This window comes from Salvia hispanica, chromosome 2, assembly GCF_023119035.1.
Source record: "Salvia hispanica cultivar TCC Black 2014 chromosome 2, UniMelb_Shisp_WGS_1.0, whole genome shotgun sequence".
NCBI classification, from domain to species: Eukaryota; Viridiplantae; Streptophyta; class Magnoliopsida; order Lamiales; family Lamiaceae; genus Salvia; species Salvia hispanica.
The window spans coordinates 17,235,109-17,256,768 of record NC_062966.1 but is presented as its reverse complement, the minus strand read 5'-3'; the positions used below and the strand labels follow the sequence as shown (position 1 = coordinate 17,256,768).

General features: G+C 37.9%; 7 protein-coding genes across 13 annotated transcripts; 1 reads left to right on the top strand and 6 right to left on the bottom strand.

The window, feature by feature from the left end:
- Positions 1–24: 24 nt before the first annotated feature.
- LOC125203600 lies at positions 25–1,722 on the bottom strand. The gene has a single exon (XM_048101987.1). The coding sequence runs from the start codon at positions 1,542–1,544 to the stop codon at positions 171–173; it is 1,374 nt and encodes a 457-aa protein (XP_047957944.1). The 5' UTR covers positions 1,545–1,722; the 3' UTR covers positions 25–170.
- Positions 1,723–2,078: 356 nt separating this feature from the next.
- On the bottom strand, positions 2,079–4,503 carry LOC125204682 (protein phosphatase inhibitor 2-like). Its single transcript, XM_048103390.1, has 4 exons — positions 4,354–4,503; positions 3,267–3,388; positions 2,814–2,990; positions 2,079–2,469 (listed from the first exon to the last, which is right to left on the bottom strand). Coding segments are annotated over exons 1-4 (492 nt in total). The 5' UTR covers positions 4,356–4,503; the 3' UTR covers positions 2,079–2,278.
- A 675-nt stretch (positions 4,504–5,178) lies between these two features.
- On the top strand, positions 5,179–7,957 carry LOC125203466 (ADP-ribosylation factor-related protein 1-like). Of its 3 annotated transcripts, none has more exons than XM_048101814.1 (7): positions 5,179–5,366; positions 6,097–6,276; positions 6,345–6,485; positions 6,909–7,017; positions 7,143–7,204; positions 7,530–7,633; positions 7,698–7,838. In XM_048101814.1, exons 2-7 carry the CDS (start codon positions 6,184–6,186, stop codon positions 7,723–7,725), a joined length of 537 nt encoding a protein of 178 aa, XP_047957771.1. In that variant the 5' UTR covers positions 5,179–5,366; positions 6,097–6,183; the 3' UTR covers positions 7,726–7,838. The 3 variants fall into 3 exon arrangements, with proteins under 3 accessions (XP_047957771.1, XP_047957770.1, XP_047957769.1); XM_048101813.1 differs by having other exon boundaries at positions 5,181–5,366; positions 6,070–6,276; positions 7,732–7,957; XM_048101812.1 differs by having other exon boundaries at positions 5,182–5,366; positions 7,732–7,957.
- A 112-nt stretch (positions 7,958–8,069) lies between these two features.
- LOC125203465 lies at positions 8,070–10,120 on the bottom strand. 2 transcript variants are annotated; one of them, XM_048101811.1, is made up of 4 exons: positions 9,656–10,120; positions 9,151–9,255; positions 8,964–9,051; positions 8,070–8,855 (listed from the first exon to the last, which is right to left on the bottom strand). In XM_048101811.1, exons 1-4 carry the CDS (start codon positions 9,734–9,736, stop codon positions 8,296–8,298), a joined length of 834 nt encoding a protein of 277 aa, XP_047957768.1. In that variant the 5' UTR covers positions 9,737–10,120; the 3' UTR covers positions 8,070–8,295. The 2 variants fall into 2 exon arrangements, with proteins under 2 accessions (XP_047957768.1, XP_047957767.1); XM_048101810.1 differs by having other exon boundaries at positions 8,070–8,858; positions 9,656–10,115.
- Positions 10,121–12,053: 1,933 nt separating this feature from the next.
- LOC125208167 (fasciclin-like arabinogalactan protein 21) lies at positions 12,054–13,100 on the bottom strand. Its single transcript, XM_048107744.1, has one exon. It carries the CDS (start codon positions 13,098–13,100, stop codon positions 12,159–12,161), a length of 942 nt encoding a protein of 313 aa, XP_047963701.1. The 3' UTR covers positions 12,054–12,158.
- Positions 13,101–13,997: 897 nt separating this feature from the next.
- On the bottom strand, positions 13,998–16,401 carry LOC125206057 (membrane steroid-binding protein 2-like). The gene is made up of 2 exons (XM_048105342.1): positions 16,005–16,401; positions 13,998–14,544 (listed from the first exon to the last, which is right to left on the bottom strand). The coding sequence occupies exons 1-2, from the start codon at positions 16,316–16,318 to the stop codon at positions 14,148–14,150; spliced, it is 711 nt and encodes a 236-aa protein (XP_047961299.1). The 5' UTR covers positions 16,319–16,401; the 3' UTR covers positions 13,998–14,147.
- A 602-nt stretch (positions 16,402–17,003) lies between these two features.
- Positions 17,004–19,043, bottom strand: LOC125204074 (F-box/LRR-repeat protein At3g48880). 4 transcript variants are annotated; one of them, XM_048102618.1, is made up of 3 exons: positions 18,898–19,043; positions 17,866–18,273; positions 17,004–17,656 (listed from the first exon to the last, which is right to left on the bottom strand). In XM_048102618.1, the coding sequence occupies exons 2-3, from the start codon at positions 18,222–18,224 to the stop codon at positions 17,098–17,100; spliced, it is 918 nt and encodes a 305-aa protein (XP_047958575.1). In that variant the 5' UTR covers positions 18,225–18,273; positions 18,898–19,043; the 3' UTR covers positions 17,004–17,097. The 4 variants fall into 4 exon arrangements, with proteins under 4 accessions (XP_047958575.1, XP_047958576.1, XP_047958578.1 ...); XM_048102619.1 differs by having other exon boundaries at positions 18,771–18,908; XM_048102621.1 differs by lacking the exon at positions 18,898–19,043 and adding an exon at positions 18,777–18,888.
- Positions 19,044–21,660: the final 2,617 nt, after the last annotated feature.

The following is a 21,660-nucleotide window of genomic DNA, read 5'->3' as shown; positions in this document are numbered from 1 at the left end:
GGCATGCGTTTAAACCGGGAACGATAAAGACAATAAAAACTCGGTAAAAATGTCAAAACTGTAGCAAAACTTGTCATGTTCCCAGGTGAAACATAAAAGGTGAATCACACTGCTAATCAGTTCAAACTGTGGGATGATCAAAATATGTGACATCCCCAAGAGCTGTAAAATCAGGAAACATATAAAGTTCCATGGCGATACAAGGCAAGGATGGCTGAGCTAAGCACACTCCAAACAAAGATAATCCACCAAGCCATAAAGAAGGCAACTTCTTTCACCCAAGCCGAGTAAAGTTTAAAGTTATGAACCCCCGGGGTACCTTTAAGGAAACCATCATCGAGTTGAGACAAGCCAAACAGAAGAAGTATCATCATGGCAGGCACAAAGAATTGCACAACTGCTAGGCACAGGTAGTGGTTGTGAAGAAAGACCTTCGCCCTGCTATATTCCAAGTCCGGAACTTTGCTGGCGTGCAGTCTTTGGTACCAACACAGCACGGCTTCGTTTAGGAACAACTGTATGTTAGGCCTCAAGGTTAAAAACTGCAGTATTCCTGAACCAAACAAACACCAGCTCCTCACATTGTCAAAACTCGATCTTGGCATACCAAGACGGCTAGCTATTTCAATGACCTCTCTCCTATTAGTAGCCATATGTGATCTACTCGCGCCACCATTAATGAGGAGGTCAGCAAAAGGGCTAATCCAAAGCAATGAAGTGAAGACAGTCATTATGTAACTAGCATAAAGAAGTGTTCTTGACAACCATCCGCACGAAATTATCGACAAATTAGAGCGGATTTGATCAGTTCCGAGCCAAAAAGCCCGTGCATATCGCAAAGCAGGAATGTAGAGATAACCCACAGTAGATCCCATGGAAACAGCAAGAAAAAATTTACCTAAACCATCCAATGATTCAAAGCTAAAATCAAGAATCCAATCAGGAACAATCCCAAAAGCAATAATCAACCCAAACAGAAACCCCAAAACCCCACACACGAAGCTCAATTGCCTCTCAGACCTCTTCGATGCGGACCTCTGAAATCCGACCCTAATGATCAAGATGAACAATCTTGAAACGCCCACGAGCCCTAACAAAAGAGGTATTATTGTCCCACTTTTCACCAATCCGGAATCAGCATCGATCCTCAAGAATCTATGAAGCGACAGAGACAGAAACCCAATAACGGAGAAATTAAAAGCGGTGTAAAAATCGCCGAAATAAATTCTGGATTGGAGGTGACCTTCAGTGAGTTTGAGTCTAAAGATCTGAGCTTTATTCTCGTCGAACTCGAAGTTCTCCTTGGATTTCTTTCTGGGCTTGGGGTGTTCGGAGTCGGCGGCGCCTGGCCTCCTGATTGCCGCTCGGATTCCGCTAGATGTGGTGGCGTTGGGATTGACATCATCTGGGTGAATGTAAGTGTGGAGACCATGAAGAAATAAAGCTGGGATCTTGAGAAGAGAGAGGATGAGTGTGAGGGATATTGCAAAGGCTGCGTGCAGAATGAGATTGCTTGTTGAGAATATCTCTGTTGTAAGCTTCATGGAGTTCACGCAGCTCTCACTTTGATGGATTGTGATATGAAGAAGTCAAACTTGAAGATCACACACAATTTGCTTCTTAGTTTCAGGCCCTGGGCTTATGAGACTTTGCTTTAGTATTTTTTTTATTTGTTTTCTCTATTCTAGTTGATGCGTAAAGTTTACTCTCTGGACAAAGTTGTCATCATAATCTCTTTAAATTCATTTTGCTCATTTTTAGTTGAAGAAACTAGGGCACATCAAAAATTGGTTATATAAAAAAAATGGTTTTCCTTCCATGAATACAGAGTCCAATCGAGCGAAGTAAAACTGTAACCACTTTTTGAGTTGTAAAAATTTCTAAAACCACTGAAGAATCAAAAACAACACTCATATTTGTAGATTCGGCATGCTTTAAAGTTTAGAGGCATTCGAATGGAGGTTGTTCAGCAGACTTCCCTTATTACCCCACCCACAATAAAAATAGAAAAAAAGAAGAATAGGACATATTCAGATATTCAATTTCATATTTTTAACGCTACATCAATAACACAATCCTTGTTGATGTAGATCAAATATTAGGCTTAACGAACAGATTAAGATTACACACAAGTTCTGGAATACCAGACAACATTTCATTCCAGTACAGATTAAAAGATTTTGCTTGGAAAACTAAACGCTGAATGAAGTGGCCATGTTACAAGTTGAGAAACAGAATGTATCAGTTTCAAAGTACCAGCAAGTATCAAAAGCAGATATTAAGATCCATTTGCAGGTCGAGATGATTCCTGAATATCAATGTCTTTCACACCAGCAGTTATTGAGGTTTCATCGTCAGATGCTTCTTCCAGTTGGGATCCATTTCGACGCAACTCTTTAATTTTGAGAAACTCGTCATAGTGATCTTTCCTATGCTCCTTAAAGCTCCTGCGCCTCTCCGAATCAGAATCTGATAGGCCAAAGTAGTTTCTGAATTAGTCATCTAGTGTAAAAACATAAGAAAAGAAAAGTAAAGCAACACACATTGCAATAATACAATGAAATACCGAAGGCTGCTAAAAGGAGGCATGAAAATCAACAAAGGACTGTTTAGGGGCTAAGCACAATACTTTTCCAAGTTCCAAGTTCCAACAGAGTCGAACATTTATGACCATTTTTAACAACTAGTACTATCTATTGCAATTCTAAAAACTAATTTGGTCAAAAGAACACATGATTAAGTGATGATACATGCTATACCATCTTGGAAACATGAGTGCATACTTGAACTAATAATAAAGGCAAAAGACAGACCTTCTTCATCTTGATCCATTGCGTCTGCATCATCATCAGATGATGTCCAGCCTGAGTGATGTGAGCCAGTCTTACTAGAGGAGCCTACATCATTAAATGAAGATGATGTCGCTAGTATATTCAATGCATCTTCAAAATGATCCCCGAAACCTCCTCTTCTCGAAGGAGATGATGAATCTGCAACAGTAGGGTTGTAGGAACCAGTTATAAGCCAATATACACCATATACAAACCACTTGAGCTATGTGGTTCAACAATCTTTAGTTATATACATTTGCAAATCTGACACAATACAAGAATTTCATTCAGCGGATTAACAGCATATGCCATACTGCCTTTAATTTTAACATTTGTAAAGTTGCAACTAAGATTTTATCCATGCATTTCCAATTTAGTCTTGGGACCTATATACTTTAATAATTAGTAATTACAACTGGAACTGTATATACATACCACCATCATCTTCATCGTCAATCATGGGATGGTACGGTGTCTTTGGTTCAGTTATTTTCTGCCTGACAGGTTTGTTTGCCTCAATTTCAGCTAAATTATCTTCATTCCATTTCACTCGTGACCTAGCACAAGAAACAAAATGGCCAGCATTAGCACAAATGGATGATAACCAAAAAATTTTACATTTAATAACCATCATTCATGTAGCTAAAGCCTAAAGGGTCATGACAGTCACAAAAAGGATATTAACCACCACATTACTGCTATATACATACAACATGTTGGCAAGTCCAATTTAACAAATCACTGGAGCAATCACATCTCATTATTTACAATCTGGATATCTCATTTCACCCCTTAAAAAAAGCTATGTGTTTCATGACAGGTCGATATTAAAAAGAACCATTTTACTTCGAAACGACAAAATTCAGTCACAAAATCCAAAACCAATATACATCATGCAATAGAGTATTATGACAAGCAAACATTCAGAACAAAATACTCTAAGATACGATACAATGGCAATGTGCAAAGGGAACAATATTCTTGATTGTCAACTTGATAAATCATTTAATAGTCCCAAATCATACTCTGCAGCAGCAAACTGATAACTCAGATAACGGAAATACAGAAACAACTTAACTCTTAATATCAAATTATCAAGCCTCAACCGATACTAAACAACAAAATCAAAAACATACTGTATAACTCATGAAGCACCTTCTGCTAGTACAAATTCATACACAGATGAACTCAAGTAGAGATTAACAATTTAGGCATATCAACATTCCATGAGATCATATTTCGGCCAATTATTCTCGGACGAAACAGAGAGTGTTATGATTAAAATTTCCCCAAACAAAAAAAAAAAGAACAAAAACAAACTAGAAAAAATAAAATAAATGCCTAACTCTTACATTTCATATTCGATGTTAAATAAACTGTTACAAAAGGGGCAAATTAAGAAATTAAAATCATTCAAGACCTTCATGCCTAAAAAACGAGGTCAAACCAATCATTTTGACAAGGGTAAAACTAGAGATGTTGAAACAGAAATGAATTGAGAAAGAGAATAAGAGTTTCATACATTTGATGATACACGATGGATTTCGTTTTGGGTTCCTTCTAATATGCTGCGCTGCGAAATGGATGAGTCTTCCCTCTTCGTTTTGCAGTTCGGATTCAGGAATCGGGAATTTATTTGCTGCCTAAACAATGACAAATATACCCCTCAATAAGCCTATAGAAAAGTCATAGTACAGCCGAGTTGAATGAATCGGACTATCCAGATACCATTCTAAACCCAGTCGCTAAGATTCGGGTAACACAACAAATTACTGGTTTAAACTTTAAGTACCTATTTCATACTCCCTCCTTACCGGAGTATTAGACTCAATTCTTTTGGGCACATGATTTAAGGAATTGATATTTAAATAGTTAAAGTGGAGAGAGTAAAATATGAGAGAGGGAAAAAGTAGGGGAGAGAAGAGAGAAAAAAGTAGGTGGAGAATAAAATAAGATAGATGCTTTTTGCTAAAAAAGGAAACGAGTCTAATATGTTGGGACATCCCAAAAAAGAAAGTTGGTCTAATACCTTGGAACGGAGGGAGTATTTTCTTTAATGAGAATATGACGGTAGTTGTTTTTTGCTTTGTTTTGATGAAAATTTCTCATTACGACTTTTAATTAAACTATTGAGCTATATGTTCAATTTTAATCGATAAAGTACATGTATCAAACAAACGAATATGGCTAAAAAAAGTGATTGGATTTTAGCGGTAAACTTGACACTGTTATTCTTGCAGCAATAAAAAATAAAGTAAATGAAAATTTAGGATAAATAACTATAATTAATCCAACTTAATTAGCAGTTGACATTAATTTTGTTATAATTTCCTTTTTTTCTTCTGAACATGTACTAGTAGGGTTTTTTTTCCGGAACGACTGAAGAAACAAAGCAATCAATTGGGCTTAATCACCAAAATTAATACACAAATCTGGCCTCGTTCAAAACTTCAAACCATTTTTCTACGCCTAAACTACCGACACAGTTGGGAGCTAGTTCCAGTCATTTCATTCTTTAACAAATAACAACCGAAGGTACGAATTCCTATCACTAACGCATTTCTTTTTCAAATTATACGGATTTGTGTATTTTGATTTCTGTTGCATTGCCACTTGTTTCTTGATCCCGATTATTCTAGACCTGTACACGAATTCTAATGTGTTTGAATGCTGGATCGTCTCCGTCTCAGTGTGTTTTAGGATAATTTGGTTGAAATCTAATTGATCAATATGCTGGCGTTACTTACCTTTCTTGACATTCGAGTTATCAAATGAGATTTGAGTTTCTTATATTTATTCACTGGCGGTCACTGAACTAAAGCAGTCATGGTGGGTTTTGAAATGAAAGATTGGGTTACGAATTGAATTTTAAGCTCTTTCCTTAAGTGCCGATCATTAATATCAACATGCATTTGATAAAGAATTATCGGGGACCAACGCCAATGCAAGTTATATGGAATGCAACATGTTTGTGGCGTACTCTTTTTAGCTGAGAGGTATCCTAGCAATTCAGACTCTAGTCATGGCAATGTGAAAAATCAGACTATCTGATGCATTTGGTCGAGCGTTATAGTCATCCATAAGAATAAGTTATTTTTATTTGGTTGGGGTGTACCTTACCTTTATTACATTTTTATCTTTGTTTGCAATGTTCCCTATTTTTTTGGATCATATAATCTACGAGTATACATTTGTAAGTTTCACCCTACATGCTCAACATCTATCCATTTACTTACAGGGACTTTTTTTATTCTTTTTGCTGTAGCCTGTTACTGTTGCAAGCTATTAGCTTCCTAGTTATTTTCATAAACTTCGTACAAGATATAACTGGAGAACCCGAACAGTCTGAGTGATGTTTTCATTATTTTATGGACTCTGGAAGTACATGTTCACCAAGATGGAGTTTCGTGTTCTCATTCTTGGAATTGACAAAGCTGGCAAAACAGTAAATCACTAAAGAGCTTTCTGTGTTTTGCTATATTTTGTTTGTTCCTCATGACTTCTGTTTCTTAGACATTACTGGAGAAAGTGAAGTCACAGTATTCAAACTTGGAAGGCCTTCCGCCTGACCGAATTGTTCCAACGGTGGGGCTCAATATTGGTCGTGTTGAAGCGTCAAACACAAAACTCGTTTTCTGGGACCTGGGAGGTCAGGTTTGAAATGCACTCTAGCTTTCTGCATTAATCAACGATATAATTATGTTAGTTCCATTTTTACCCTGGCAGCATCATTCTAATAGTTGCGTCATCAAACTTATTAAAGTTTGTTCCCTTCCAAATACTCTTAACATGTGCGTTGAGAGGGGAGTGCCCTTTTCGCCATGCATAGTTGGTGTTCCCTTCAAATAAGCTCTGCCCTTCCTTAAGAATAAGGAGGAAGTTTCTACCCAGTTGAGCACACGTTCACTTTGATTATGGGTCGGGTGCAATTCTTTTTAGCGGAAAGGGGATTTAATAGCTCTGCTCTATCCTCTAATGACTATTTCTTTTCAGCTGACCTCTTAAGGGCTTGATTTTTGGTTCCTTATTCTGTTCGAGAAAATTTTGACTGATTAGATACTTACCATGTTTCACCAGCCTGGTCTTCGCTCCATTTGGGAAAAATATTATGAAGAGGCACATGCTGTAGTTTATGTAATTGATGCTGCTTGTCCATCCCGTTTTGAAGATTCAATATCTGCTCTTGGTAATGTTTATAGGCAAGAATATTTATAGTACTGCATTACAATGATTCTTGTTGTCATTCTTGTGTTTCTTCATTATGTGTAACATTGTATTCAAAAGGCATTACACTTTGAATTTGGTTTGCAGAAAAGGTTCTTCGGCATGAGGATTTGCAAGGAGCTCCACTTCTGATATTAGCAAATAAACAGGTAAACATCTTGTCCTGTGCCAGAAGGGATGTTTTTGACAATGAAAAAGAGTACTATCAAACACTTCATTTCATAGTCTTATACTTCTAGATCTTGTTAAGTACTCTCGAACTGAGGTTATGAAATAATGGTCACAGATAATATCACAAGACCATCTGCGTAATCCTGAATGTTACTATATCACAAAACAAATATTGAGGGGCCCCCTTAATACAGTCTTTTATTATCTGTTCACCATAAGTTACTAAATCCTTATATATGAAGTAAATAAAAATGTAGCAAAAGAAATATCTCTAGTAACTTACTATTAGATTGTAAATTGCAGGATCTCAAAGATGCTGTACATGCTGATGCACTTGCTCGATATCTGGACCTAAAAAAATTGAACGAAAGAGTTTATGCATTTCAAGCAGTTTCGGCAACTGATGGGTAAACACGTTCTTTTGCTTATACTTTATTTGGTAGGAGAGCAACTGAAGTAGGATATGTTCAGATATGGACATGACAATTTCTGGGCGTGACCGCAGGCTTGGGATCAAAGAAAGTGTAAAGTGGCTAGTAGATGCCATGGAAAGAAGCGAGAGAACAGATACATTGCGAGTTCGTGCTGGATCCAGTGTTGTTTAGAATTGATAGTGCTATAGCAACCTTATAATAGAGTTATATACTAGTATTACACATTGTTATATGCATCTCATGGTTCAATTTTTTATCTGAATAGTTTGGCATTGAATCGACATCAATTCTATAGTTTTCTCATGGTAAAGTGGCTGCTGTTCTTTTTTACTATATACTTGCATTTCGCTTCAAGTTATATTATCATTATGTGCATTTGTGATAGCAATGTTTAAGAACGCTGAAATTCTTCAAAAAATCATTCTGGAGTCTGGACCATGTAATCTGAAGTCTGATAATTCAGATTATCCAGATAGATTTACAAAATCAGGAAAGCCTAACCAGCTGCTGCAAAAAGTCACTAGAATGACAAATATTTCAAGTAATTTTAGACAAGGGGATCAAAACAGAACATCTATCTAAACCTAGAAACTTGCTACAAACATTTTCATTTTGTAATACAGTGGTCGGAATTGTCATTTGGTAGTGGTTCCTGATGAGCTAAGAAGCTGCTGGAATGCGATCTGAAAATGGGAGCCATCCTCCACCGGGATTTCACTGGTAAGCATCTTCACCGCGAACTCAAAACAAGGATCGCCCCATATATCACTGAAAGGAAGCGCGGAGGAGGAAGCCGAAGCTTGGATGGGTGACGCCTCATGCATCTTGTTCACATCTTCTATCAGGATTGCACCGGTGAGAGTTTTGATTGCAAACTCGATGCATGGATCCATAACTAAATCATTCAGTGAAGACTCGAGCTTCTTTTCATCACACTCATGCTCTTCAGCAGATGAAACATCTTCCAGTGGAAATTTAGTGGAAGCTTCTTCATGCTGGTTGAGATTTTCAGAGTTACTCATCTCTGTACTACCCGACAGCTTAGATTTGCCGATGGTTTCAACATCCAATGGTGGATCTGCTTCAACCCGAGCAAGCCGTTTTGAACTTCTGCGAGGCAACTCATTCATCCATTTGCTGTTTTTCTTTCTCTTCTTCAGGGATGCTGCCTTTTCCTCATCTTCAATGCATTCACCTTCTGCGCCACCAGAAACAATCTTTACTATCAGAATTATCACTTGGAATGTCCCATGTAAATGTGAGTCATAATAAGCGGATACTACATGCAAGAAACAAGCTGTACCTGACTTTACCGTGTCACTCCTGGTCTTGCCACCCTTGATCGATCCCGAAGGTAATAATCTTTCTTCGACACTCTTTTTCATGTCTACCTACACATTGCCAGAGTGGGAAAGTATATAAACTCCTTTAACAGATGGATTCACGTCGTTGGGATAGGACAAGAACACAAGGTTTCTAGTTTCTACTACCTTATTCCGCTGCCTGAGTTTGAGATCTTTCTCAGCATTCTTAAGAAACCGAAACACCTCAGGCTTGGACTTGAATCTGTGGTCATTTGATGGACTCACATAATACTAGCCATGTACACAGAATAATCAGAACCAGTTTCAAAAAACAGTATTCCGCCATTGAGGCTTTTTTTTAGTGGTGTCATGGATTGTTGCAAATAGAAGATCAAGTCTCAAGATCTCATACTCAAATGTAATACAGCAAAAGACTGAATCTTGATTTATCAGACTTTAATTACCAAACCAAGTGCTTCTCAACATAATATCTAGCAACAAAAAAATTCAAAATAATCACGTTGACAGATCAGCTGCTCTTCCCAGTTCCCACTTCACTAAATCAAACTGCATGTACTAACTATGAACTCATCAGACAAGTCTTACACCGAGATAATCAGCCACGAAAATCGCATTGCAGAAATAAAAAGTTAATTATGAAATTGAAATAAAGTAGTAGTAACTAATTTACCCTATCTTTTCTTCCAGAGCTCCGAACGCTCACACAAACTTTCCAGTCCACCGGCAGCCACTCCGGGCGTTCACCATCCATTTCACAATTTTGCACTATTTACAACTTCTTTTCCTGGGACAAACACTGACTTCCCCCCAAAAAAAGAGAGAATTTTTTTTTCTGGGAATAGGAAACACAGTCTCTTCTTCTTCTTCTTCTTCTTCTTCTCTCACGTGATTTCATAGATAGCGTAAATTGTAATCTTTGAAGAAAGGTAAAGCTGGGAAATACTAGAAAACAGGAAAAAGGGAAAAGAAGGTGTGAAGGGTGAGCAGAGTGGTTTAATTGGGGGTAGGAAGCGGACAAATCGCATTCACGACCACTCTGTGGGCTTGCACTGCAAGAGAAACACCAACTAGGATCTTTCACCTACTGGGATTCAATCAATTCTACAAAAATACCGCTTTTCCAGCATTTTTTTTTTATTGTAAGTATTTTATTTGCCCCCTTTTTTTGTTCATTTTTATTTGAATCCACTCTGACCGCAACGAACATTACATGTCACACGCCCTCCCGCCCAAGAGACTTAAAAAGAGAGACAGTGATGGGGTCCAAAGGAAGATGCGTTTTACATTTTTTGTGATACATAAAGGAAAAAAGCTCCAACTTTACAGTCTTTGAGTAGAGTAGGCCGCCATTAATAAATGTGTGTCACAGTAAATTCTTGTCTTATTCATTTACTCTATGTTAAATTAAATTATAGCCTTGTAATTTGCGGGTCTTCAACGCAATATCAATACTATTCCAATGTTTTCAAAACAAGAAAAAAAAAATGATCTTTAATTCTTTTTCTCCGACTAATCATTTATTTTTGACAACATGAGGCGCAGCATATTTCCAAGTCAACCCCTTTTTAGAACATCACTCAAATACAAGTTTCTAACAATATAAACTGTGCTGTGAAGCTTGATTTCTTCACGATATTCACGTTACTGAAGTAAAGAAAACAAGAAATTAAAAACCATTTGAATTAAATAGTTGCATATAATACTATAATAGGCCTGTTAATTTACATCACATGGAGTTTGAAAGGAGTAACATTCATGTATATGCCCTTCAACTTATACACATCATCAGAATATAAATGATTCTTCACAATCCAAAGAATCCAACAAACTCCCGATATTTGCAACAGTATCCAATCTATTGAATGAAATAACAAAAGGGAATAAAATCTGTATCATATTTAGGCTATTTATGTCTTCAATATTCAGATATAGAAAAACTAAAGACTCAGAGCTATCTTGGATGATTGGCAAGATCAGTTGTGAAGCGGGTTCGGACCACACGGGACGAGCCTTCGCGACACCACGTGCAGCTTGTTGCTCTCGGCTGTGTACTGAGGAACAACGGAGAAGTGTCGAAGAAAAGTGGAATAAAAGTTAGCCCTCACTCTTGCTTCATTGGCAGCATGGTTGATGTCTCTGCAACTGGAAACATGGAACTCTCCTGAAACAATCATGAATATGAGAAACAAGATCGAACTAGTTTGGATTCTCATATCCGAATGATTTTTTTTAAAAGAAAGAAGATCCTTAACTAAATCAAGATGAACTGCAAATGATGTTTTGTAGAGCTACTTATAGCAAATTAAAAGAAACTCTCTTTTTTTTTTTTTTATCCATATATGAAGAAAGTCAGAGGCAGGGATGAGAAGCAACGTCTCTACGCGTGCCACAGTATTGCTCAAGAAAACAATGGTTTCACGTCGTGAACTGTTAATAAAATAATTAGTAGTTGACTTTGTGTTTTTCCACATTGTATGTATTGCTTTGGAAAATTATTATTATTTGAATTTGAATTCCTCTCAAAGGAATATAGTGATCTAGTGCAGCAGTTACAAGACATTATAATTGGATGAAATTAAAGCAGTAATTGAAATATATGGATGTTGTTTTGGGGTCAACTCTGTTGCAGGCGCGACCTAAGCCTACTAATCTAAGACTCTTACCAGTGGCATTTTCTGTGCAAGTTTTGTGTGGCTTTAATCTTAGAGTTGGTCATATCCATTTGTCAATTCAACTATGCAGTGCCATTAATTCATTAAGTATTTAATTAACTTTAGGAATTTGATTAATACTAGTATCAAATCACAAGGAATATCTGAAAAAATAGCATAAACAAGTGGTTGACATTATATGGTTTCCTTGATCCGATAGGCCAATGACATCTTTGTTTATCTTCTTCACCCTCACGTTTTACTTTGTCAACTGATCATCTTGTATTCTTGTTAGAATGTGTTGTACCACTGAATCTGGTACGGATATTGAAACAATACTAATTAATTAATAGATTATGGAGCACCAGTTGTAAGACAACAGAAATAATTTGACTCTTAATAATAAAATGAAATGAATAACAAGTCAAAAACTGCAATCTCCGTATCTACATATCTGTCTTTAGTCTTTACAATGTACAAGAAGAGCAAAAATTATTATAAAAAAAAAAAAAAGGAAGGAATTTAGTGAAAGAAATCGTGGAAATGAAAAGTCCTTGAAATTCCATGAAGGACGGCGTTGTTGGAGGAGAAGATGTCAGGCCTAGTAATGTGGAGTCCATTTAGAGCCAAATTTGGAGAAATGTGGAGATGAGAGGCAGGAAGCAATGTAGTGAGCGTTGAATTGTTCATCCCCAGCGCACTCAACTCCACATAAGTAAATCTGTGTGGCAGAATGTGAAGCCTCACGATTCTATCCAAGAACGGCGACGGTGAAGACAGAAACTCAAAATCCGGCGCCGCAAGCACGGTGACGGAGGAAAGATTGGCGTAGTCTCGAAGAATCCCATCCACAACCGCGTTCAATCCGATGGCGAATGAAACAAATCCATTGGAGCTCAAAACCCTGATGATCCGTTTCCACTCCACCGCCCCTTTGCGGCTGCTGCTGCTGTGGAAGGGCGCGGAGACGCCGTGGACGGCGAGGGGGCCGTGGAGGAAGATGTCGGGGTGGGAGACCAAGACGTGGTTGATGGTGAGGGAGGTGCGGTTGGTGGAGTTGGTGATGGCGAGGGTGTCGCGGGCGGCGAGGGTTTGGAGGCAGAAACCGGGGGGTTTCTTGAGGAGGAGGGACATGGGGAGGGTGGCGGGGACGGCGTGGTAGCGGAGGAGGTGGCGCATGGAGGAGGGCGGGAGGGCGAGGAGGGACATGGCGGAGTCTTGGATGGCGAAGAGGGTGGTGTGGGGGGACGAGAGGAAGAGCTCCGGGGAGATTTGGAGGAGGGTGGCGGTGATGTGGAAGCCGCCCTGGAGGCGGAGGGCGAGGGAGGCGTTGAGGGCGAGGGCGTGGTGGTTGGTGGAGGGGTATCTAGCGGTGGAGATGGCCATCAAAGCGAGGGTGCAACACATGGCCACGTAGAAAGGGGCGTGCCACCAGTGTGAACACGATGACTCTGCTGCTGCCATTTCCCAATTCAAACTTCTAACTGCTTATATCTCTCTTTCAGCTTTTTAGTAACAACATAAACTCATCACCGCTTTACTTAATACTCCTACTCAATTCAAATTACTGTATTCTTTAGACGCCCGGAAAGCATGAAAACATACACTAAAACTAATTTTATTTGAAAAACAGCCAATGGTGGAAATACTAAACACTAGTTTTAATATCTTACTCCATGCAAACTCTAACTTTCAATATTTAAGCATATTCTTTTTATTTTTCTTTAAATTTAATTTTATATTTATTGCACTAAATTAGAGTATATAAATATTTTTAAATTTTTACTATTACTTTTATTAAATAAAAATGAATTTATTGAGTCCACAAATACAAAAGTAAAAATATTTTTTCTAATTCTATTTTTCAAATAAATAGCAATTACTCATTCCGTTCCACAATAAGAGTCACACTTTACCATTTTGATCCGTCACACAATAAGAATAACTCTTTATTTTTAACATAAATGGTATGTAGGTGTCACATTCCACTAACTCACTTCGCTCATATTTTATTATAAAAACCAATATTAAAAAATGGGTCTCATATTCTATTAACTTTCAAACTCTTTATCTTTCTTAAAACTCGAGCCCAAAATAAGAGTGACTCCTATTGTGGGACGGAGGGATTACTATGTTACTATAAAATTTATTTTATGGAGTACTATATATAGATATTATGAATTGAAAGTTGAAACACTACGAATGGAATTTGAATCTTATATCACAAAATTCTCGTGGGCAACCTTTCCTGCAAGATGTAATTTTTAGCCTTTTAGCATTTATGCCTTTTGCCTTTTCCTCTAGCTCGCAGTGGAAAGATAACAAAAGATTGGAACCTAAATAGTTGAATAAATTGGCGTATAAAACACAACTTCATAAGCTTCACGTCATTATTAAGCCAAAAAAAATAGACAAGTTGTGACCTACAAGGGCTGTCATAAGAGAGAAATGATGTAAACAAGGGTAAAGTATATCATTCAACCCTATTTGCATTAACATATAGATAGTATTTCACTCCTTTTTCTCGACATCAACATCAGCAGCAGCGGTTGTGGTTTCCTCAGTTTCCTTAGGAGCAGCAGTCTCCGATGGACCATCTTCAGCAGGTTTAGCAACATGACCCTCGGCAGCTTCTTCTGCCGGTTTAGCAGCATCACTTGGAGAAGCATCGGTTGCTTCACTTTGGGCGGCACCATCGGTTACTGGCACGGTTGTCTTGACAGTTCCCACCTTCACATATTTGCTCATGAACTTGTATTCCCAATCTTGCAGAGCTTCCATCTCAAACACACCCAGCCCAGTAAGATCGCCATTAAGATCTTTATCCTCGAAGGACATTTTTGCAAGAGCTCTACTAGCGTCCTTTCCCGCAAACAATGCATAAGGTCCACCAGGTCCATAAAACATCCTGCAACCATAGAATGACCCCAACTACACAAATTCAGCATCTGGCACTTTGAATTTAAGCATGTTCTTATAGGGTCTAAAATTCGACTTCCAGCTTCCTTAAGAAGAAGCACTGGATTGATACAACATGTAAAATACCAGAAGTGACAGCAATGTTGGCTTACCAGTGTTTCCAGACCTCAATTGTTAATTATGACACGTAGCATCTATTCTACTTATGTAAAAGATTACTCTCAGTGTGGGCAAAGTTCCAAAGTAGGTAAGTCTTATTCAATAATCATACGTGAATTTTAGTATCTATCTATGTTGTCACATGCACAATGCTCCGCAAACAGCAACTTAAGAGTTCATTTTGTCTACCAAGAGTTGATTATATGAATTCTTCACTCGTTCAACGTATAAGCTATGTTAGCTTGTGTTAGATAGTTGGCGACAAGCTGGCAGAGTAGTGGAGCATGGCAAAAAAATAGTTAATTGTAATTAGCAATCAAATTGAATATGGAGTCGAGTGATTCTCTCAGCTGAGTAGATAATTGGCAGTAGAAGATGAAATACTGCTGATTTAGCAATTACAAACAAGTTAAGTGCCTAATCCAGAGTAACTAAACAAAGGAAATTATTATAACCACTAGTTAAGAATAGCAAATAAAAGATGAGCATCAGTGCTTTTATGCTATAAGTGTAGAATATGGCATATACATACTATACAACTAGATTGCTGACTAGAAGAATTGTTAACTCAGTGATATCAAATGGTAGTATAAGTTGCAACAATGAACAAAACAAGGAATTAAAGAGGGAAACTTCACATCCCTCACCTTACCCAATTTGAACAGAAAGCACAGTCCTCGCTGAATTTGCACAAACATTTATAGGCGCAAAAGAAGGTTGAACACTTCATGAACCTTACAAGAAAGGTAATGACTTGTACTGACCTATTGACTCATCTTATCTTCTTCTTTGGAAGTTTAGTTAGATATGACCAGTATCTTAAGCAAACAGAATACCAAGTATAAACTTTTATAGCATATTTTTATTTCTACAGAAGTTGTCTGTTTTGGTCTTTTAGAGTGAAGATACAAGCAATAAAATTCATTGAGACAGCGACTAGGAAATACTCACTCAAAATATCTTATAGTAAATCTTTTAGCACAACTGCATAGAAATGGTTAAGGAAAAAACACCCCCCAAAAAAAGTTGAATCACTTTCCAAAGAATCCAGAAGAAAAGGAAGCTCAAAAGTGAGAATTTAAAGCATGGAACAACAAAAAATAGACATACGGAATCAATCGATCAACCATATAAAGAAAAAAGGGAATTCACTAAACCCTTCTCTTTAGCAAATACACAGAAAATCAGTGCAAAACCCTAACAAATGGAGCGCACACCGACCTCAGCAACATCAAATCCACCAAAACAGAAATTTCAATAAAACGGAAGGGGAAGAGGGAGGAGAGGGACCTGCTCTGCGTGACATCATAGATCTGGCCCTTGATGGCCATGAGTAGAGGCTTCTCGGAATTAGAGCCATCGTAGAGTTTCAACTCCTCGGCGGTGATCTCACCAAGCTGAACAGGAGGGGGAAGAGGCTCCATCTGTTCCTCAAAGCCTCTGGACCTGTCATGGGCGTGGCCGCCATCGGAGGAGCCGAACAAACTGGAGACAACGTAGTAAAGCGTGAGGCCTAGAGCAAGAACCGTGAAGAAAGTAGCCGGAGATAGCCCTGAGTAGGCGGTGATCGATTCTTTCAATGTCTCCCACAATTGAAGGGCCATTGCGCTCTAGAGAGAGAGAGAGAGGGAGATGATGGTTGGTAGGTAAGAAAGTGACTGGAAAGCTCTGGCGACGAGTGTTACTAATTGAGTCGGCTATTTGGACTATCTGACTTCTACAAATATTATCCAATGCTGAATTTTAATTTTGTTTCTCAGTATAATTAAGTTTGTTTTTACTTCAATCTTTTCAATTTCAATTTGATATAATGAAATAAAAAAGAGTAAATGGCCTTTTTATTCCCTTATTGAAATGAGAGGCTCACACAGTCAAACCTCAAATATGCATGGACCACTAGGCATGGGGATTGGCCAAATGAATTAAAAGGTGTGAAAAGTTAATGCTATGAAACACGAAGGTACTCTATATTTGAGTAGTTCGATAGGTTTATTTAATAATACTAATATAAATGAATAAAATATTCGGAGTAGTACTAATTTATAATTATATGTTCAGTTTGGTTTCGAAAAAATTATAAATTGACACATGAATCATACTTTTACGTATAAATTTTAAAATAAAATGTAGTGAGAATCAGTTGGTGGAGTGTAGAGTTTATTATTAAAAAATGGTTAAAGTGAAAAGTGATAAATTTTTAGGGACCGATCAAAAAAAAAATAAGTGATAAATTTTCAGGAACGGAAGAAGAATAAATAATTAAAATGAAAAGAAAATAAATAGCTTGTATTTACCATCAAATATCTGCGCATATATTCTTATTCAGTTTTGGTGTGTCAACCACAGTACCACTTAAATTTTATACACTACATAGTACACTTTTCTATATGGCAAGGGAACTCACTTCATCATCTCTCCAAAGATCTTCCTCGTACTTGTACCACCTTATCAGCCCCTCATCGTTCCTCGTCCTCTGGCACATCGTGCAGGACTCGCTCATGCACGTCACAAACTTCTTCAGCCTGCTTGCCCTCTCTAGAATAGACTTGTCCAATGCTTTAAGGACTCTCCTAGGCGCTGGCGGCGGAGGGACTTCCATGAGCAGACAGTGCGATATGTTGAGCACTTCTAGTCCCGGCATGCTCTCCAGGATTATGATCAAAGCATCCTTGAACAGCACCGAGCAACGCAGGCTCAGAACTTTTAGGTTTGGCAAATATTGAGCCAGCGTGGATGCAAAATATATGTCGCAAGGTCCCATCACTTTCAGTTGTGCAAAATTCTTGCAGCTTCTCGAAATCTCCTCCATTAGGTATGGGGGATTTGATATGCTAGGCATTGTGAGTGACTCCAGATCTCTCCAAATCTTAATGGCTTGGCATATGCCTGTCTTCTTTATTCTGTTCCACGCGGGCATCACCAGGCGCTTGAGCCGTGGGCACCTACAACGCAGATCACCAGATCGGATATAGTGAGAATCAAACGATCTGCTAATTATCGATATCTCCAATAAGATATACTATATGAGTCAGATACACTAAGTAAAGCAAAGATGCAGAATGTTAAGTCTTATAATTAGCAATTTCACCTCATGAATGATAAGATCATATCAGTATTCAGTAATATCAGCAGTATATAGCTCGTGATTTACCTTTTAGCCGTGTATGTCAGTTGATCGTCGCTGACATACATATTAAAATGGAAAATCATGGTCAATATGCTCTGACGGCTGAGATTCAGAGCAATCTTCAAAACACGCGTAAATGTTTTATCAGATCGACCATCCACATACACGTATGGCTCCAGCGGGATTTTGATGAAGTTCGACTTTAGCAATGTCAAGTCAAGGGTCTTCCAGAGCAAAGGGTCACAGGCAGCCATTCTCCACGTGTGACAAACATGAGCAACTCCAGAGGTCAGTTCATAGATGTTCATCCTTTGGAAAATCTTCACCAAGATATCAATATCCATGTCCTCCCATCTTCTGATTCCAGAATACTCATCCCCCATGATTCGCGCTTCACAAAATCCTCAACTATGGCTTACAACATCACCAACCCTAAAAAGAATTAAACAAGACTGTTCATCATTTCATATGAAGCATTCTGTTACAACTAGAGTTTCAAAGAAGCAGATGAACACCTCAAACCTATTGCAATCACAGTAGCTCAACAGATTGTTCAAGATATAAGAGCAAAATGAGACTAAAAGGAATCATTCGGGGAGACAATTACAATATGCAACAAGAGCTACTTCAGTTGGTACAGAATAAAAAATTCCCAACTTCATTTTCTCCAATTAATAATTCTGCCACTGCTCAATTTCTTGATATCATATCTTCAAAACGCAATTATGAACCACCAGGAAAAAGAAGAAAAGAAAAGGGATAAAGTTTATCGTAATTCTATAGCAAATTCCAAAGAAATTCATGAATTGAAGGAGCCAAATTAAGACAGAACTAGACGAAAATGAACACACAGCAACTACAACAAACACCAAATCATACATAAATCGGATGAAAGCATTTCATTTCTGTTAAGAAGAATCTCGACTCACACTCACACACAAAGACAATTGCAATTTTCCACCTCTTGCTCCAATCACCAACATTCCAAGAAAAATGCAAAAATCCAGATGAAAAAGAGCGAGCAATTAAAAAGATGGAGTGATATTGAAGGAGTACCTTAAATTTTAGGGATCTGGGTTTATTGTAATGATAACATCATGTCTGAAATGGGATATTTATTACTAGGAGTATTACTGTGAGTAATTTTGATTTTCTGTTTTAGGCAGTAATGTTGTGCAATTGTGCAACTTAGATTAGGAGAGATAATCAGATTCTAGGTGGTCAAGAAATCAATCATCGCCATTCATTCATCAATTCACACACACCTAGATTATCTGACGCACTACTGACAAGTCAATTGTTGCTTCTCACTTTAGTTTCACCAATAATTCTTAAATTAAATTACACCTTTTTCTAATCAATACTACTACTATTATTTACTTTGTCTGTTTGTTTAACTCTCTTTGAACTGTCATTTTCTAATCGAACCAAAATAAACAGAAAAATATCATACTGAAAAAAACTAAAATGATATAAGCCCATTATTAATTGGGTTGTTTTCTACGGCCCGTTTTAAAAAAATGAGGCCCATTCACTCATCATTGAGAATTATGAGGAGCAAATCCAACAAAAGCCCAGATCTCAGAAGGCAACGCTTCTCAGCCGAACCCACAAATTTCAGTCTCCACTCACCAACAAAGTTTGTTTAACGGCAAGATGGCCGCCGGCGGAGACCACCACCACCACGCAGATGGGGCACACGGCGGAGATTTCAGGGCCAAAGTGTGGAGCATGACGGGCGGGGCCAACTGCCGCCCCAAGCACTGGAAGCGCAACACCGCCGTCGCCATGGCCGGCATCGTCCTGATCTGTATCCCCATCGCCATGAAATCTGCCCAGCTTGAGGTACACACCTTCAATTCCAGATGACTTTGATTTTGCTGCTTAATTTTCTAATCCTTCTGCTCTTCCATCAAACTGATTGTAGGGTTTTTTTCAGTTATGATTGTTTTCCGTTGTTTCATTTAATTGCCTTACGCTATTGAGGCCTTTCTGCTTCTCGCGATCTGTGCATTCCTAATACAGGTGCTTTAGAGGCGTGATTGTATTTAGGGGTGTGTGATTTGGGGATTATCTACCGTCAGCTTTGGGCATTTGGCTAGTTCACATTATCCATTTTCTGTTAAAGTTCAGCTCTCTGAGGGTTGAATCGTTGAAAACATCACTATTTAGCATCCAATCATGAAAGAGGAAATGAAAAAAAGAAACCAGGGAGCTCTTTTTTTTTTGGGGGGGGGGGAGGGGTTGGGGTGAGGGAGGGATTGAAGGGTTCAAAAGAAAATGCAGCATCATAAAGTGTGGTTGTGTATGCCAAACTCCGTATTGACTCGTGTATCCTATTTATTAGTTATGCATCTTTTGAAAACCTCATACAGTATGTTAGAGAATTTGCCTTGTATTCCTACGATGATATGGACCATATGGTCTGTTAGCGACTTAGGGAGTGTTTGGCTAAGCTTATTTTAGAGAGATGTAAGATGTTTCAAGAGCTTATAGAATGCAATGGTTTAAGAGCTTATAAGTTGTGAAAGTGTTTGTATGATAGAGCTTATCTAAGATCAAGGTTGGAATTTCAACTGGACCAATGCTAATATAAATACCATCTGAATTTTGGTTGACGGTTACCTAGATGCAACGTCTTCTGAGTAAAGTAGTGTTTTCTTTGAAAACATACATCTTTGTATTGGTCCTATTGGAAGGCCTCAAGCAAAGTAGTGTCTTATGGTCATAATCTGCATGCTTTAACTTGGGTCACGAGATAGTATTGGTAGACAGATAAAGTTAATATGAGACTTATTTGTTTGATTTAAAATACTTTAAGGGAGGTTAACTTTAACAAACCTGTTGACTTGCAGCTTTGACAAGAACAAAAACCTTTAGCATGAGCTGTAGAAGTGTGTACAAGTATACTTTTCTCAACACATTTAAACATCATTAAATTGTCTCTGTTTGGATGTTGTCACTGGTTTTGAACGTTCCAGAAAGTTATTTTAGGTTTTTGTTGTTAACCCTAGGAATGATTTCTTTACCCCAGCTAATGCAGTTTTTCGTCCTATTACAGTACTTAGGACCATGGTGCAGTTTTTAGATTATTTTTGAGTTATAAGTATATCTATATGTTCACACAATATAACATTGAAGATATACTCTTACTTACAAAATCCTGCTACCAAAATTGTCTCCTGCAAAAACACACCTGTGCGCATGACCTTAGACAGATCACAAAAAAATGCCACTAGCATTTGTTATACACTTTACTGGAAAGCTGTATATTCTTTGTCTAGATTTGATTTCCTGCTGTATGGGGTTTGTTAGCTTTAGTTTATTGACTGTAGCGCCCATCGTCAGTTGCTTGATAGATATTCCTGAGGCTTTTATTTCTGTGTCTAGATGACTTGTTACTTGTTTACGATTATACATGCAGCTTATGTATAGTAATTTCAAAGTGATTTATTGTGCCTTTAATTTGTTGCAGCAACGTCCACATCTTCCTGTGCGCCCAATTCCCTCCCAGATGTGGTGCAAAAATTTTGGAAACAAGGACTATTAGTTCTTTGAAAGAGGAAAATTCCTTCCCCTCGCATGGGCAATGTAATAAGAAATTACTGGATTTGTTCATTTCGTGATATTCCGAAAATCTCAAGTTTCAGATGCAAACAGAGTTGGCTTGTTTTAGATTCTAGTTTTATTTATGTGATGTGGAAAGAAAGTGGAAAATAAATGACATTGTTGCTTCGCTTTGTTGATTGACTAGATTTCGTGGAAGAAATTTAAGTCAGTACCCTTCAATCGAAATGAAACTGTATTGTACTGGTATTG